This window comes from Tiliqua scincoides, chromosome 4 (genome assembly GCF_035046505.1).
Source record: "Tiliqua scincoides isolate rTilSci1 chromosome 4, rTilSci1.hap2, whole genome shotgun sequence".
NCBI lineage: Eukaryota > Metazoa > Chordata > Lepidosauria > Squamata > Scincidae > Tiliqua > Tiliqua scincoides.
Window position 1 is genome coordinate 81,546,595 of NC_089824.1, and position 17,208 is coordinate 81,563,802.

The 17,208-nt window shown below is 41.6% G+C and overlaps 2 protein-coding genes across 3 annotated transcripts in view; one reads left to right on the forward strand and one right to left on the reverse strand.

Moving 5' to 3' along the window:
- LOC136648255 (enoyl-CoA delta isomerase 2-like) overlaps window positions 1-5,183 on the forward strand; it is a 46,622-nt gene extending 41,439 nt beyond the window's left edge. For both annotated transcript variants that reach the window (XM_066624363.1, XM_066624364.1), the window contains exon 10: window positions 4,526-5,183. In XM_066624363.1, coding sequence (XP_066480460.1) covers window positions 4,526-4,681 — 156 coding nt within the window. In that variant the 3' untranslated portion in view covers window positions 4,682-5,183. The remainder of the gene's footprint in view (window positions 1-4,525) is intronic.
- LOC136648350 (testis expressed protein 56-like) lies at window positions 4,856-14,954 on the reverse strand. Its single transcript, XM_066624460.1, has 3 exons — window positions 14,675-14,954; window positions 9,821-10,004; window positions 4,856-5,114 (listed from the first exon to the last, which is right to left on the reverse strand). Exons 1-3 carry the CDS (start codon window positions 14,952-14,954, stop codon window positions 4,856-4,858), a joined length of 723 nt encoding a protein of 240 aa, XP_066480557.1.
- Between the last annotated feature and the right edge of the window lie 2,254 nt (window positions 14,955-17,208).

The window sequence follows — 17,208 nt, forward strand, 5'->3', positions numbered from 1 at the left end:
ATTGTAACAGTATGTTAGTGGCAGTAAGAACTTTGGCATGTAGCACAGCAGTTTGTGAATCAACCTTCTCAGTGCTTACACAAATTAACAGACCTCAAAGACTATCAATGTCTTACTCAAGAATGGCTAATTTAGTACACCTAGTTTTGAGCTAAAGAGAACCAAGAATTTAAGTATGGAAAAGGTTCTAAGAAGATTCAGTTCTCAGAAAGATATAAGAATTCAGCTCTACTAGGTAGTTTCAAATCTTCTGTACCTTGCTTTTTAAAAGTAATGAATAATGTAAAAAAACTGATGTTCCATGGTGTTGCTATATTTTACTTCAATATCTTTCCTCTTGCTTTTAGGTAAAGTACTTTTGTCATCAGCAAATGAAAGGCTTTCAATACAAGTAAATACTACCTGTGATATGTTTTACTTTTGCAGTGTTGCAAGTCTGTGTATTGCACTGGTGTCCAAAATGAAAGGACAAGTTGCATGTTATTCCTATGCAGACAAATAGATTTTACATTGCATACAGAGATGCATTTATTCTATGCAGATCATTGTTAGATTGCTTTACAGATAATGAATGAATCTTTCAAAAAATAAACAACCCAAAATATTTCCTCCTAATTAAATTTGGGTTAGTTATGGGTCTTTGATGTTTCTCCATACTTATCCTTCATTTTGCACACCAGTATAGATACCTGACATAATTCCCCCCCCCCCCGAAAAAATGGTTGCCCCCCCACCTTTAGAATTCTGGCTACGGGCCTGTGTTGGTTGTGCCATCATTGAGAGTGGTGAAGGGGGTGGCGGCCAGAAACAGGGCCTTCTCGGTGGTGGCGCCTGCCATGTGGAATTTCCTCCCTTTTGAGTTGAGAACAGCTTCCTCGTTATTGACATTCCAGCATGGCCTGAAGACTTTTTTTATTTAGGAAAGCCTTCAAGGCCCTATAAAGGCTGCTTTTATAAATTATGTCTTTTACTGTGTGTTTTTATCTGCTGACTGCATTTTATAAGCTTTTAATTGTTTTAGGGCATGATCCTAACTGGCACTTATGCCAGCATAGGAGGCCCTGGAGGGTTGCAAATGTGCCGTAAAGCACGTTTGCACCTCCATGGGAGGAAGCTGCATCGGCGCATCCAGATGCGCCAACACATGGAGGCCGACAGAGGCCTCCGCAGCAGCTTCCTCCCCGTCACTTGTGCCAGCGCACATGCGCCGACACAAGTGGCGAAGGTAGGCATGGGGGGCGGGGAGGAGGCAGGAGGGGGCATTTCTGGGTGGGTGGAGGGCGGGGGGAGGGCAGTCCCGGGGTGGGTGCACGGGGAGCCAGGGGCAGCCGGCGGTTATGCCGGATCCCAACCCCTGTCCCCATGGTCAACAGAGCGACTTCGACCGCTCCATTCTCCTCAGACTTGCGCCACCTCCAGAAGTGGCACAGGTCCAAGGAGACCCATTGGGACGCGCAGCCCTTACCCTGGTGTAAGGGGAAGAGTTCTCCCTTGCCTTGCCCCTGGCTGAGCCACTGCAGCCAACGAACCTGCATTGGATGCAGCACAAGCCTCCTGGCTTGCCTGCTCCAGCGCAGGTTTGGATTGCACCCTTAATTGTTCTTTTTTCATGCTTATTTGTATTTTATCTTGCTTTGTATTTTAATCTTGATTGTTAGCCGCCTTGGGTGCCCTTCGGGGAGAAAGGTGGAATATAAATTAATAAATAAATCCCAACCCCTGTTCCCAGGGAGAACAAAGCGACTTCAAGCGACTTCAAGTCCAAGGAGACCCATAGTGGAAAGGGCACGTTTCCCAGAGGTAAGGGGAAAAGTTTCCCCTTGCCACTGGCTGAGCCGCTGTTGGCCCCTATCCTGCTCTGGATACAACACAAGCCTCCTGGCTTGCCTGTTCCAGCGCAGGGTAGGATTGCGCCCACTGTTTTACAAAGCACTTGACTTGCTTGTAATATATCCCTTGTAATGGGAGGTATTACTGTATTTTCAAACTCCAGGATAGTGACAAAGTATTCTTATTTATCCTCAGGGATATCATCAGGGATGTCTTTGGAGGGATCAAAGACATCAGGGATGTCTTTGGAGAAGGTTACTATTGTTTCCATTGCATAAAAGGAAATTGAAGTTGAGATATAGTGACCTATCTGGTGTCACTCACTGAATCAAGATCTCAGCTTGGATTTCAGTCCAGTTCTATGAGATGACTGGTTGTTGTTTTAGGGCCCAGTCCTATCCAATTTTGCAGTGCCACTGCAACTGTGCCAATGGGGCATGCACTGCATTCTGTGGTAGGGAGGGACTCACAGAGACCTCCTCAAGGTATTGGAGCATTTGTTCCCTTACCTCAGGGCTGCATTGCGGCTGCACTGGTGCTAGAAAGTTGGATAGGATTGGGCCCTTAATGCCTGGTACTATTGGTTTTTTAAGAGCTGTTTAAAAATAAATGTGGAACCCTACTTCCGGGTTTAGGACCTGATTCCAGAGATTCGATTTTAGTGGCATCATTTATTTATCACTCTCAGAACTACTTAGGTATGACTAGGCCAACCAGTTTTCTTGCTGGAACTGAGTTGTTCTAAGTTGTTGCTATTACTCTACCCTTTTTTTACAGCCATCTGGGCAAGGGCTCTTGGGGATCTTCAAATAGTTTATTTGACTGAGGTCTTTGTACACCTTTCACATTTAATCCATCTCTCAAATATCACATAAATCATGATTTAAGCTTGACCACATCAAGCCTGTGAGGCTGGCAATACTTTTCTATCATCCAAGGACAAACAATGAAGCAAAAGTAAGATTTACTCCAGAAAATGGAATGGGTATTTAGAAAAAAAAAAAAAGCAGGAAATGGCATTCTTACTAATGCTTTAACTTTAGCCTAGACATTGAAGTCTAACTACCAACAATATATTTAAAAGGTGCCAAGAATACCTTTGAAATGCCATCTTTTGCTTTCTTTTCTGAATGTCTATTCCATGTTGCTAAACAAACTATAAAAATGGCAAAATTTCTCAAAAGACCTGTCTAAAAATGAGTGATTTTTAGTGGTCTCTAAAAAAAAATAATAGGCATTTTATTAGCTAAGCTAAGCTAAGCTTAGCTAAGCTTCCCAGGGCAATGTGCAATGTCTGAGGTTATTTCAGAGAAGTCCCTACCATACTGAGCATAGTTTTCCAGGAAGGGTGCCTTAATCTCCCCAGATCAAAAATTATGGCAGGACTCATGTGCTGGATGTTGGCTGGGAGTGCTGGTTGTTGCTTTCAGAACCAAAGCTTCTTAGAGCTTCCTGCCCCTTGGCAACTGGGCAACAAACTCCTCAATGTATGTATCCTCAATGTCTTATCCCAACCCTAACCCTACCTTTGTGTTTTAAAAATAAAAAAGTACATCTAATAGAAATATATATATATAGGGACTCAAAAAGAATGGTTGCAAATGTCCATTACTGGATGCATTTGTTAGGACACAGTTGTCCAGGATGCAGTGGTCCTGTCACTAGCTGTACTTTTCTATTAGATACGTAGTCTTGAAATAGTCTTAGGCTGGAACACCATAAAATGTTCCAAACCCATGTTTGCCAGGTCATGCTTGTGAATGCAGGGCTGAGGGAGGCATCTGCAGAGTGGGAATAGTGTGCTTAACCTCCCACCAGTCCAGACCATTCCTCTCCTCTCAAACTTTGTTTACTTTTGAACTATAATCAGTTTTTTGGGCTGGGCGCTGTGGTCTAGCTTTTTGACCTAATGAGCCTAAACCAATCATAAAGGGGTGGGGGACTAACTATCACCACACTAAAAAATGTTAAAAACTGAAAGCTAAAAATAACAACTAAAACTCTTCCTAAAAAGTTAAAACTAAAACCAAGTTTAAAACTAAAAACCAAAACCACACTTGAAGCTACAATAACTAAGGATTAAAACTGAAAACTAAACATCAATAAAAACTAGAAAAACTTTTTAGTTCTAGTTTATATTGATGTTTAGTTTTCCGTTTTAATCCTTAGTTATTTTAGCTTCATTTGTGGTTTTGGTTTTTAGTTTTTTGTAGAGTTTTTAGCTTGGTTTCAGCTTTTTAGATTGAGTTTTAGTTGTTATTTTTAGTTTTCAGTTTTTAACTTTTTTAGTGTGGTGATAATTAGCCCCCCCTTTCAGGCTTGGTTTAGGCTCATTAGGGAAAAAGCTAGACCAGGGTACCCAGCCTGAAAAACGGTTTATAGTTCAATATGGATTCCAGCTGTGAAAGTCTTAGCATGTTTGTTTACTTTTGCTCCTGGAGCTCAGCAAAGGAAAAACTGGGGGGGGGGGGGGAATGGCTGAATGGAGGCTTGTAAACTGAAAAAGACGCACAGGGGAAGATATTCCCTCCCCACTTGTCAGTTCACTACAAATTAAGCCCCTCCCCACCATGCAGTTAGAATGACCAGGCAAGCATGAATTTGGGAGCTTATGTGGGCTTTGCAATGTGTTGCTCCAGAGGAATACAGCTTGGAACTGTGTACCCCACATTAATAGTTCTCTCTCCTTCTCCAGGCCTTGGCATCCTCCAAACAGTTGATACGAAACATGGAAAAGGAGAAGCTACATGAAGTTAATTCTCAAGAGTGTGAGTGTCTCCAAGAAAGATGGATGTCTGATGAGTGCATGAATGCTGTAATGAGCTTCTTTCAGAAGAAGTCAAAACTCTGATCTCTCGCCAACCTTGCAAAGCAAATTCTTATAGGACAAGTTTCTATCATTACAAGAACAAATCTTATTAAATTAATCCTTTGGATACATACCCAGATTGTGCCTTAATGTTGACAAGGGTAATCCATTCAGTGTGTTGACAACATACTATTTGAAGGCATTAACATTTTCAGCTTAGTGTATTTTCTCTTGGAATGTCACTCTTGTTTCGTATTGGTTCATGAATGAGTGAAGCCAGAAACATCGCATGCCTCTGTCTGGGCCATCAGGTGGGAAAGCGTCCACTGCTTTACATGCAGCACAGACCTCTTTGTATACGACGATGACTGTTTGCCTTCCAAAAGGGGTCACTGATTCAATATCGCCAAATTTCACAAGCTCTTGACTAACTGATTGCAGGTCATATTGAGTTGACATACTGTTTGGTGTCCATCTATTGTGAAAGAAAAAAAAAAGACACTATTTGTGTTAGAAAATTTGAATTAAAGGCTTTATTAACGCATGCTTGTGTAAGGGCAAATATTTTACAACCTCATACCCATTCCATGTGTTTTATTATTAGGGATGCCCCATCCATGAGGCCAACTGAAGTGTTCACCTCAGGCAACAGATTGGGGTGGGGGCTCCCATCTCTGTCTGCCTACACACCTTCTCTGCTCCTTCTTCTCCTTCCACTCTCTGAATTGAAAAAGGAAGAGGGGGGATAGTGAGGAAGAGAAATGTGGAGGGGAGGAGAGTGCTGAGCTAGAGCACTGGAGAGTGGGAGGAGCAAAGGATGGCATACTACTGTGGGGGGGCAGCATTTGGTATGTCTCCTCAGGCATCAGGAGGTCTTGGGCTGGCCCTGTTATATGACAACTTGCTTCAGTACCCTGCACAACTCCTTGTCCCTCTTCATGATGTTTAGGAGCAAAATAAATTCCTAGGAGAAGCTGTTATTCAGAAGAAATGGGCACATGGTTGTTACAAGCTCATATCTTGCTTTGCCCATGAGGCAAAAAACGTCTTGGAGAGGGCAATTTTTAATTTAAAAAATGACCCTCAGGGAAAAAGATGAACACCTTCTTTTCCCAGGCAAGCTTCTCTGCCAAATTGGAGCTTATCTTCAGGGCCAGAGCTGGAACTTGGAACACAGTCTGGTTCTGGGCCCCTTTGAGTGCATGAAGTATGTGTGAGCCCTGCTGCCAGCTTCCTCCAGCCCACCCAACTCATCTTGTACTCTTCATAGCTTGTCAGGATCTGGGAATTAGCAGCAGTGCGGGGGGGGGGGTTCCTCCACCTTTCCCATCCTGAATTGATCCCAAGCAGAAGTCTCACCACCTGGGATTGTGCCAGCCAGCATCATATTCGCTTGTGGAGGGGGGAACAGGCACTTAATGCAGGCACTTATGCAGGCCCTTCATCCACCCTCTCCTCCTCAAGTCAAAAGCAATGGTTCCCAAGAGTTGTACATAGGGTTAAGAAAATTTAGATTCTGTGCACAACTTTAGATTTGTGGAAATCAAAAGCTAACAAGCTGCCTCAGATCATTTGTCCATCTAGTGCTATATTGTGTACATGATGAATAATGGCTCTTCAGGGCATCAGGCAGAGGTCTTTCCCTGCCCTACCTGGAGTCGCTGGGGATAGACCCTAGGACCTTGGGCATACAAAGCATGTGCTATACAGCAGTCGTTCCTGTGAGCCCCATGGCAGCCAGTTATGGAATGGATTGGCAGGAACCTTTGGGGAAATGGCCCCTGACATGTGTCCCAGAAGGGCCCTCCTTCATGACACTGCCACTTTTTTCCACAGCTGCTTTGTATAAGAACAAAATAAAATTTATGTGAAAAACATGCACGTGGTTGAGTGTCACATATAATTTGCTTGACTGAATACATATTCTACAGATACTCTAAAGCTGTGGTTCACAAACTGGTGGGTCATGACCCACCAGCCTGAAAAGCACTTGTCCCTGGCCGCTTAAGGGTAGTGCTGCTGCATAGAGAGGAGGTTTTTTCACTTACCTCCGCCTGTGCTAGCCACCAGGGGGTGTTGGGAGCCCTGCAGATGCCACTGCAGGATTCCCCAAGCCTTAGAAAAATTTAAAATAGCTTTTGGAAACTACTTCTGGTGTCACGATAAAAAACTAGAAGTGGTTTTTGATAGCTATTTTAAAAATTTTCTAAGGCTCTCTGCATCCCCCAGAGGGCAGCACAGGCAGATGTAAGTGTAAAAACCTCCCCTCTGTTTGGCCAGCAGTGGTGCAATCCTGGGGATTGCATCACTGCCTTCTCCCCACTCCTGCAAAGACTTAGTGTTTCCCAAACGTCCGAGGAGAAGTTTGGGAATCAGTGCTATGAAGCAAAGAAATAGTTTTTCATGAATTTAGTTTGGTTAATTTTCTTAAAAGAAACAATCCCATTCTGAAATGCTTTAGGCAGAACGTTCTGGGGAAATTCCCACAGAAAACCTGGTTTCAACATTTTGTTTTATTACAGTTCCTGATATGCACACAAGTTATGTTTTAGGATGGATTCAGTATCGGAATGTTGGTGGTGGCCTAATGAATTGGAATATGTAATACCTCATATTAGATACTACTGTCAGACAAGTATTTGTAAGGCTTTGATGCCAAAGAAGAGAATTTCCAGTTTGATGTGCTGACATGACAAAACCAAGACTGGTGTGCTGTGATTTTGTATAATCAGGTAGTGGAGGAATTACTTATTCCAGAAAGGGGTGATGGAGTACAGATCGTTGAGGTCACATTGAAAGGGAAATACAGTACATTTTTAAATGGAAAAGTATTTGGACTGACATTGTTTTTCTCTGTTTCTTCAGAAGGATTAAACTTTTATTCTTTCCTGCTGCAAGAGTTTGAACTTGTTTCATATTCCTACAGGTATTCCACCTCTCCTCGAGCCCATTTGTATACAAGAAAAAATGCCCTAAGTATGGTATCTGGGATTCTATTTTGTTCCTCTGTTTCCAGTCTTTTGACAAGTATAAATTGCACGGCATGTTCTGTACCAGAGAGCACATTGCATAAGAAAGTGTGACCTGATTATTTCCTGGCTATTCATTTAGTTTTACATTTTTTGGAGCCTCACATTTTCACAGGTGGATATTTTTCAGAGTTTAGCAATTGACTTTTTAATTAGCTGCAAGGAGAATGGCTTTATAGGTTGAATGTAAATGTTTTTAATAGACTCTGTAAGACTGGGCCAAATCCTAAATACATAACAGGTGAATAGAATGAACTTCCTTATGAAATAGGAACCAAAGAAATAAATAACAAGCATTGTAAGACAGACAGACTATCTGGAGACCATTCCTGGTTTCTCAGTTATGATGCTGGTATTACCTCCTGGGTTACTTCAAGGGGAAGGAAATATACTAGTGAAATTCACATTTCATTCTTTGAAAAATGATGTAAAGCTATGAGAAAACACAAAAAGTTTCTTTAAGGAAAACAGGTTGTTGCACCTTTACTTAGCATTGCCAAGTTTTCATTTACTGCCTCTGCTCCAGTGCCTTTAACAGCACTCTATATGCAAAAATCTAGCAGATGAAGCTTCACCAGCATGGAATCAGCTGAAGTTTTTCCCATTTAATTCCATGTCATGAAAAGTTTTGAGGCTACATTTCTGTGAGTCAAGCAGTCATTAAAACAGGACCAGGACCAGTAATAACAGTTAAAGCAACAAGAGAGTCTTGTGACAACCACATTTATTGTAGCATAAAATTCTGTGGCCTGGAGCCCATTTCATAAGATGCATCTGATGAAGTGTGTGCTAATCCATTAAAGTTTATGCTTCAATAAATGTTAGTTAGTCTTTATGGTATCACAAGACTCCTATTGTTTTTGCTGTCTTAGATTGGCATGGCAACCCCTCTGGAAGTAAAAAAAAAGTTTGCATTCTTGACTAGGTGCTCTAGGTGAGTACTAGATAAAATAAGTGATATTGGGCAAAATTTTCATGGGCTTGAATGTGAACAAGAAGCAAGCTGATCAGGTGAGAGTTGTTCTTTCTTCTTTCGAATGAACAATACCAGGCTGGTACTATCTGTGAAGCAGAAACTGTGCCTCAACTACAGCTACAGTAGTTGAGGCTACAGCTTGTGGGCCAGTTCTCAGGGGCAATACTGCAAACCACTTACCGCCCTCCCAATGGATGGCCTGTAGAGGAAAGACAAAAATAGCATTGTGCTGCTTTTTCTAACCCTGATCCTTTTCTGTTACAGAGGGAAAGTGATTTGAAAGGAAGGAAGGACTTGCACTGTCACTTTCCTGTGACTTTTGGGGGGGGGGGAAAGAGGGGGGATGTGATTTGTTGCTCCATTTCAGGCAACAAAGTACCATAGGCCAACACTGTTACTAGCTGGTTAGGGAACTGCATGTGCTGCATGCTGTGCAAATGCTTGCCCTCTTTGATCCAGCAGCTGGTGGTACAGACACAGTGTGCTTTCTGAAAGCTAGAATCCTAAAACCAGCTGTTCAGAAGGAGGAATATGGCTGAACTTGGTTTCCCTGTCTCCTGTTTCCTAGCAGCTGGTTGATGGGATTTGAAATGTTTAAAGAAGGGCTCCCCATGCACAGCCCCGGCTGCTCTGAGTACACTGCATCGAAACAGCACTGTTTTTATTTCCAAACATTACCATATACAAATAAATGTTAGCAGCAGATTTGTGAATATTTTTGGTGCCAGAATTATTTGTATTTGTGTTGCAAGCCTAAAACAATTCTGAACACTCCCATTTTAATCACCTTGTTTCTATCTGCCAGAGAGCAGAGCCACAAACAACACTTGACATATTAGAATTGACTACATCCCTGCACAATGAAATACAACTGTTTAAGCACAAGGCTGCTTCTTCCTTGCAGGTGGAAGGCAAAGCCCACAAACATTTCAGCTGATTTGGTGGAAAGTTCTTCCTTCCCAAATATGGTTCTTCCTCTGGAAGATTTTGCTGGTTCCTAGCAAGGGAATGTGACTGAACCGACCTATATTGCTCTGGGTTGTTTCTTCCATTCAGTGTGTGTGAAAGAAGATCCAAGAAATAATGGAGAAAGCACAAGACACAAATTGGACCAAAGAAACAATAACATGTAGAACTACTCTTTTTAAAGATAGCTTTCATTGCACAATATCCTACCTTGCCACTACACTTGCCAGTGGAGCATCCCGTCTATACACTCCAAAGCTTTTGTGTTCGTTGGCAATCTTGTTGGATGAAATTCTTTTCTTTAAGGGCACGTGATGTGGCTGTGGTGAGCAATAAACTTTTTGAGGTAGTACCACTGCAGGTGTCGGTGTGTCAAAGCAGGAGACAATGTAATCTGAAGAGGAAGAGGGGGAAAAAAAATAGGAATTCCCTATATCTTTAAGAAATGGAAGGGTGTGTGCTCTTAGATTTGCTTCCTATGTCACGGTGCTCTGTGTTTTGAACAGCAGTGTGACACATAGTGGGCCACGGTTTCCTAGCATTTATCTCCATGCCAGGAAAAGCACCACCTGCTACGTTTATATCTGACAGGCAGCAGTTAAAAGGGGACCTTCAAAGCCAGGAACAAAAACAGTCAAAAGCTTTGAGAACCATATAGTTGATGGCCTTAAAAATAAGGTTTGTCAAAATGCTATTAGCTGGCAATCATTGATGGGACTTCTAGACAACCCAATTCCACATTAGGTGGTGAATAATATTGGGTGAGATTTGCTAGACAAAATTATAACTATTTGAACTGCAGACTGTGCTAACTCCAAGTTACTCCAGATGACAAAATGTCTCTCAGGTAAATTAGTGAACAATTTAAGTGGAGCACATCAGCTGGGGCAGGTTAGAGGCCAAACCCCATGTGGGGAATCTCCCTCAGGGGTGGGTGAAAATACATTGGCAAAGAATTGGCAAGGAACGTTTCTTTTAATTTTACAATTGCGTAATGGAAGAGAAACAATTGTGACAATCTACCATCAGGATGCATTAAATCAGAAATGCGCCTCTTTGAGCCTCTTACAGTTTGTGTTCTGTTCAGGCAAGTGTGGGATTTCTTTCTCAATCTCTTTTCAACAGGTTTTCACTTGTTTAACTATTATGCTTCTTAAACAGTCTTGAACAAATTAAATGCTCTTTTCTCACAAAATACTGAATTGGATTTTTCCAGCTGGGCAGTGTTAAAGCCTTCCTTATCTAGGGAGGATTAATTTTATTGAAATATAATCCTTCATCCCTCTTCAGACATTTCTTTAATCTTCAGCAACGTAGCATTAAAGCAGTTTCTGTTCTTCATTTTCATCTATATTATTAAAAAGCAGACACAACTTTTCAGGCCATAGCGGCTAGAAATAGTGACCTAGGGCATTCCTTGTCTCCTAGTCTGAAGATAGCTCATAAAAACCATATTAGTTATGGGGCTACATGTGATAATAACATCACCCTAAGGTGATAGTCCCCTTCAGCATGGAGGTGTCAGCTGTAAGTATGAGATATCTCAAGATATTCTTCATATAGGTTTTTTTTATTTCTAAGTTTTTTATTCACTGCTATACCCACCCTTTCAGTCCAGAAGGTAAGAAAACGCTGTCAGTCTTTGTTCCATTTTAGAATTACTACAGGTGTCGAAAGCTTTGTACCTGCTAAAGATCTCCCTCATCCCTAAGGTCAAATATTTTTACAATCCTCTCTAGGGTTCCCAAATTTAAAAAAACAAAACAAAAAACTGCCCCTGTTCCTTTTCATTAATAGCACTCTGACATGCAGACATGCAAGTGGATCAAGTGGTGAGGAAAGCTTTATTCCATTCCATGAACAGCTTCACCTAATACTGTACATCAGTGTTTCTCAATGTTTATCTTCCACCATACCACTTCATACAGTCCACCTATTCGAAATACCACTGGAAGTAACTGGTGATGACATCATCGCCAATTACTTCTGGGTTAGGAGGCAATATGCGATGTGACAAATACAGGTCTAGCCTATTTATACACGGATTTGACTCAACACAAATGGCCCCTGCAAATGAGAAAGAATGTGCTGATCCCTGGAGAAGGGGAAAAATGCATCCCTTTAAAATCAGTTTTGAAAACTGAACAGTCCTTTAACAACACCTCCCTAATGAGAGAGAGAGAGAGAGAGAGAGAGAGAGGGCAGCTGACTGACAATCCATCAATCCTCTCTCCTTCGGACCCCTCCCTTCCCCCAGCACATGAAAGAAACTTGATCATTTTGCATTGGTGAAGGGAGGGGCTGAGTGAAGTGCTGATGAATTGTCTTCTTAATGACTCTTAGAGTCAAAAGGTCAACAAAGCTGTTTTTCAATCACTGGAGCAAAGAAACTTTGTTTTTTAAATTGATTTGCTATAGTGCATTTTTATAATCCACTTGTGCTTGCAAAGTGCTTGCAAAGGAACCCATGCAAATAATTAGTCTCAACCTGTACTAGTAACTCACTGAGGTTCAGAGTGGACAGGAGAGCTTTCTCGAGTGTAGAAAAGCATGCTTTGGAGCTCTATCCGCCAAGCTAGGGCTCTGTTGTGTCACAGTTCTGATCTCACTGCCAGGCAGCAGGTATCCAGGGGACCTGTGAGTACCACCAGACACCACCTCAAGTACCACTGGTGATGCCCCCCCCACCACTGGTTGAGAAACTCTGCTGTATCTTGCTACACATCATGCTGCAGTTAAAGGCAGAGAAGCAGGGTCTGTGAAACTGTTGGCAACCCTTTTCCCACCTATGTGCCAGGGCAGGGCCTAGGAGAGGGAGGTAAAGGGGGTAATTTGTACCGGGGCCGGGGGTCTGAAAGGGGGCCCAGGAGCTAGTGGAGGGACCCCCTAAAAGTTAACCTTTTAATCTCCTTCCTTCTGCTGCAGCCTGGTTCTGGTTCTGCTTGGCAAATGCTTGCAAATGCAGGTCTGTTTTTTGAAACACCAGGATGGGACCCTCCTTCCCAGGCTACAATTCAGTGTGCCATTACTTAAGAATAACACCCATGGAAAACAGTGGGTCTACTTCTAAGTATAAAGGGCTGCAAATATATGCAGCTTCATCTCTCTGCTGTGAATTGAATTGCGCACTCCCAGTTATGTGTTATATGCTGTATGTAGAGCTTCTGGTTTAACACACCAGACACCTTAAAGGTGGATTTGATTCATGGTTCTACCTTTTTCACTTGCATATCCCTTGGCAGCCCATTTTCATAAATTGTACCCTTCCTATTAGCAAAATGCTTGTAATTAATAATACAAGCCCTCATCTCCTCATATGAAAACCCAGACTTCGTGTATTCATCACAGTGTTTTCTCTTTTCATGTTTGAAGAACAGAAGACTCTGCCTTTGCACTGTTTTGCACCAGAAGTGTGCTGAGAAATTCTGGGTGATTGATCACCTTCCATATTATGTTTCAGTTTTTTTTACTGTGCTGGTTTTCAATCACTGGTGCATACATGAACTGATGACCAAAAACTAGCTATTGGTGGGGCTTTCACAGTCAACTAGCTACCCTCCTTCCTGCCTTGCTGGCGCTGCAAAACATTCTGGAGCACAACCTGCCTTTTTCTGCCATTATTCCATTCTTTTTCAAGTACCTCTACAGGTCCTGTTGAGTGTTCCTGGGAGTACATGAATACCAGGTTGGGAACAACTGTTTTACTGGTATGTTTGTTTACAGTGCACTTACTCCGATAGTGTTTACAAAAAGGTGGTGAAGACCAGAATTTAAACAAGAATAAAAATGTATCTTCTGATCTTTTATTATGTTTTTAATAAATTAGCAACTACAGTTCTTAGGTAACAATTAGTGGTAGGTTATTTTTCAGGATCTGGTCTCAGGTAAAATCAGATAAAACTATAGTCAGACATCCCCCTAAGTTTAACCCCCGACTTATCCGAGGGTCATAGAACATTCCATGGTTGTTGGCTCAAAGCCTCCCGACTTATCTGTGGGGTCGACTTATAGGTGAGGGTCTGCGGTGTGTTATGAGTGGGCCATTTTCCATCAGTGCATAAAGCAAATTTGGAACTACACAATTAAAACCATTAGATCTGTTGAACTTGTGAACAGAGTACAGACTAAGTAACCTGTTTCCAAATGTTTGTATTTGTTTAAGAATATTGCTAACAATTCCAGCAGCAGTAGCTTCTGCAGAGCAGTCATTTAGCAAACTAAAGCTAATTAAGAATTATTTAAGATCTACAATGTCTCAGGGACGTCTTGTGGATTTGGCCAGGTTAAGTATCAAATCAAGAGTTGCCAGAAAAATTAATTTCCATGTTGTGATTCAAAACTTTTCACAGAAGGCCAGGAAAGCTCTTTTTGCAAAGTAAATACTAAAGCTACAATTCTATACACGCGTTCCTGGGAGTAAGTCTTATTGAACACAATGAGGCTTACTTACGAGTAGACATGAATAGGATTGCACTGTAAGTTTCTTAATAATAGTTATGTCTTCTGATGATCATATCTGCATATTAATATAAAATGATGTTTCAATGTGAATTGTCTCATCTGTATTGTTCTCTCATCTGCATTATAGCGTAAACAAATATGTTCAAATTAAATGTGCTTTGTTATTTTATTTATATTTATTATACTCGACCCCAGTCGCTACCCTCCCCCCTCATTGACCCCTCCCCCTTTGGGAAGGGGCCCAAAAGAAACTTTGTACCCCCTGCCAAAATTCTTCTCAGAGGCCGTGCCAGGGATGTGCAGTCAGGGAAGGCAGGGGAACAGTCCTTTCAGTTCAGCCTTTCCTGTGATTGTGCAAGCACTCCACCCACTTTCTGAGTGGTTGCATGATCACAGAGCTGCTGTTGCCACAGCTCTACTCTTCCTGTCCAAGCCTCTCCAAGAAACTGCCATTTGCGTCAATGGCAGCTCAGCCTCCACTGCGATTACATAGATCCTGCGGTTTCGTGATGATACCTGGGAGCTCCGCACACTGTAACTCCCCAGCCCTGGTCCTCCCCAAATGTCACTGCTATGTTCTGTGTGTCAGACACATCTACATACCTTTTCTGCTATCTGCACAAGCACACTGAAGTAGTAGCTCCTTCAGGGAATCAGGCAATTTGGAATGAAGTGCAGAGAGCTTTAAGAATGTCTCATTTATGTCATCTGTCTTATCACAAGAGTTCAGTTTCTGACATGTGAGTGGTGGCAAGTTGAGCTCAGATCTCGTCTTAGCTGCCTTAATTGAAATCAGGCTTCTTTCTTTTCTCCTTTGCGGACACATGGGCAGTGGTGGGAAGTTCAGAAGAGCTCTCTTTAGGTGCACCAGCCTGGAGGTCATTGCTGCATTCTTTGTCGCACAAGTTTGTTAGTAAGATAGCTTCTCACCCTTTGTGGGGAACACTAAACTTTTTGTGCCACTCAGGGGTTCTTTGCCTTGGGAATTCATCTTTTTCTGACCCTGCTACTATGCAACCAAGGTGTCACAAGAGTAATGTGACATCACAACCAGACATGGAGAAGGGGGGGAAAAAACCAGTTTTATACAAATACACTAATGTTGATAACTAAGCTATAGATACCCTGAAAATAACTTGTCAGTCAAATTTTGTTCAGATTATATAGGCCTAGGTGCATACATGATTCCGCATGAACTTCTTCCATTTGTATTCTAGAAGAATGGTTATGTTGGGGAAGTGTTGGCCAAACACTTTATTTTTTTGAATTAGTTTAGCATCATACTTCAAAATGTTTTTTTCGGTTTCATTCATATTTGATATCATAAATGAGACATTTTTCAAAAGCCTTTCATTATTCCTTCTTTTGTAGAGAGACCTGTAACAACCACTGCTTTCTGAAAAAATGCTGTCTTGTACTTCAGACATTGTTTATGAACATGTCTTCATATTGCTTGACATTGTCAGGCTATATCCCAACTTCTACCACACTGATGTTCATTTCACTTGTCTTAGTACTTATTTTTATGTGTTTCTCATTCATACATGTTTCCTCTTCCTGGATTGTCAGGCCTATTAAGAATAAAATGAATATGCATAAGCCTTCAAGTTGATGCAATGTCACTTTGCCTCCCCCCCCCCCCAAAAAAAAAAATGGGGTGAAGAGAACCCCTGAAATCCTAAAGTATCTGAGATGTTGAAGTGGCCAGGTTTAGCTTAAATCCAAAACAAAATTAGCAGAACTTCAGGTGCCTGGCTAAATTGGGGTGGGAGGGTTTGGTACATTAGAGCACATCTGCATTCAAAAAGTCTGAGGCTCAGTTCCAATATCCCTGATACGGGAAACCCTGGAGAGCTGCTGAGTTAGACAGACCAATGGTCTGACTCAGCATCAGGCAGGTTCCTATGTATTTACTTGTGCTATAGCACAAATTCAATAAAGCTCAAGGGAAGTCTGATAGTGGAGGTGTAACAATAAGAGGAACAGCCCAGGCTTCCATCCAGATCAGTGACAGGAAGTCTTCCTTAATTAGGCACTCGTTTTTCTGTGAGCAAACTGACTTACAGAATGCATAACAGGCAGTCTGTGACATACACTATGTGCGCCGTGTCACTGTGTCATGGAATTTAAGATAGCAGATTGATCATGCGGGGCTGGGAATTGCAAGCCTAGACACGGCTCTGACTTTAAAAACAGCTTTTCCTCATACCAAGATAAATTACAGCAGTGGGTTGGGGTTTTTGTGTTAGTTCTGAGGTAAAGAACTATTGCAAATTATTTAAATTTTGAAAAGCAGCAGTTTTGAACAGAGCAAAGTGCTAGTTTTCATTCTGACAAGTAACTGCTGAAAGGGAGAAGTTACAATCAATGTGGTTTATCAATCTGAAAGAAAAGTCTCTAAAGAAAAATAACATAGAACAGTTTCAAGTATGTCAAAATGGGCCTAGAATGGAAATTCATGTGTAACCTTTCTTGGACAGGTGATATTATAATTGATCAGTGCAATAATAACCAGAGGCAGAATGTCTTGGGTCATGTCCATTAACAGTCCATAACATACTGTAATATTTTAAATGATCAGTATTATTTGGACCAATACCAGATCTTTTATGTACGCATATACCTACCCATCAGCTTTTATATAGTAGTCATTCAAAAATAGAATACGTGGTGGTTTTTCTATTCTAGGAATCATATTTTTGAGTCATGTATGAATGCTGTATTATATTAAAGCTTCAATCACATTCAATTATGTTTATTTTATTATTATTCTTTGTTTATACCCAGCCCTTCCTCCAAGGGAGTTCAGAGTGGCTTACATAGGATAATCTTCTCAATAATCCTGTGAGTTAGGTCAGGTTGAGATGTTACCTAGACAAGGATTGCCCATTTAAACTGAGTTTCCCCAGTCCTAGTCCAACATTCAGTGGTGGTACATCTTTTGCACCACTGTGACATAACTTACAGCAGTGGATCACAAGTTCTGCTGCTGTAGGCCCCCCATTGGATTGGGCTGCCCATCATAATTCTGAAACCAGTTAACAAGAAGATGCTCTAACTGAAATCAATAGACCTTATGTTCACAGGAATGCTTCAAAATCAATATTATATTTTGCATAAAGGGATGTCGAAAGAAA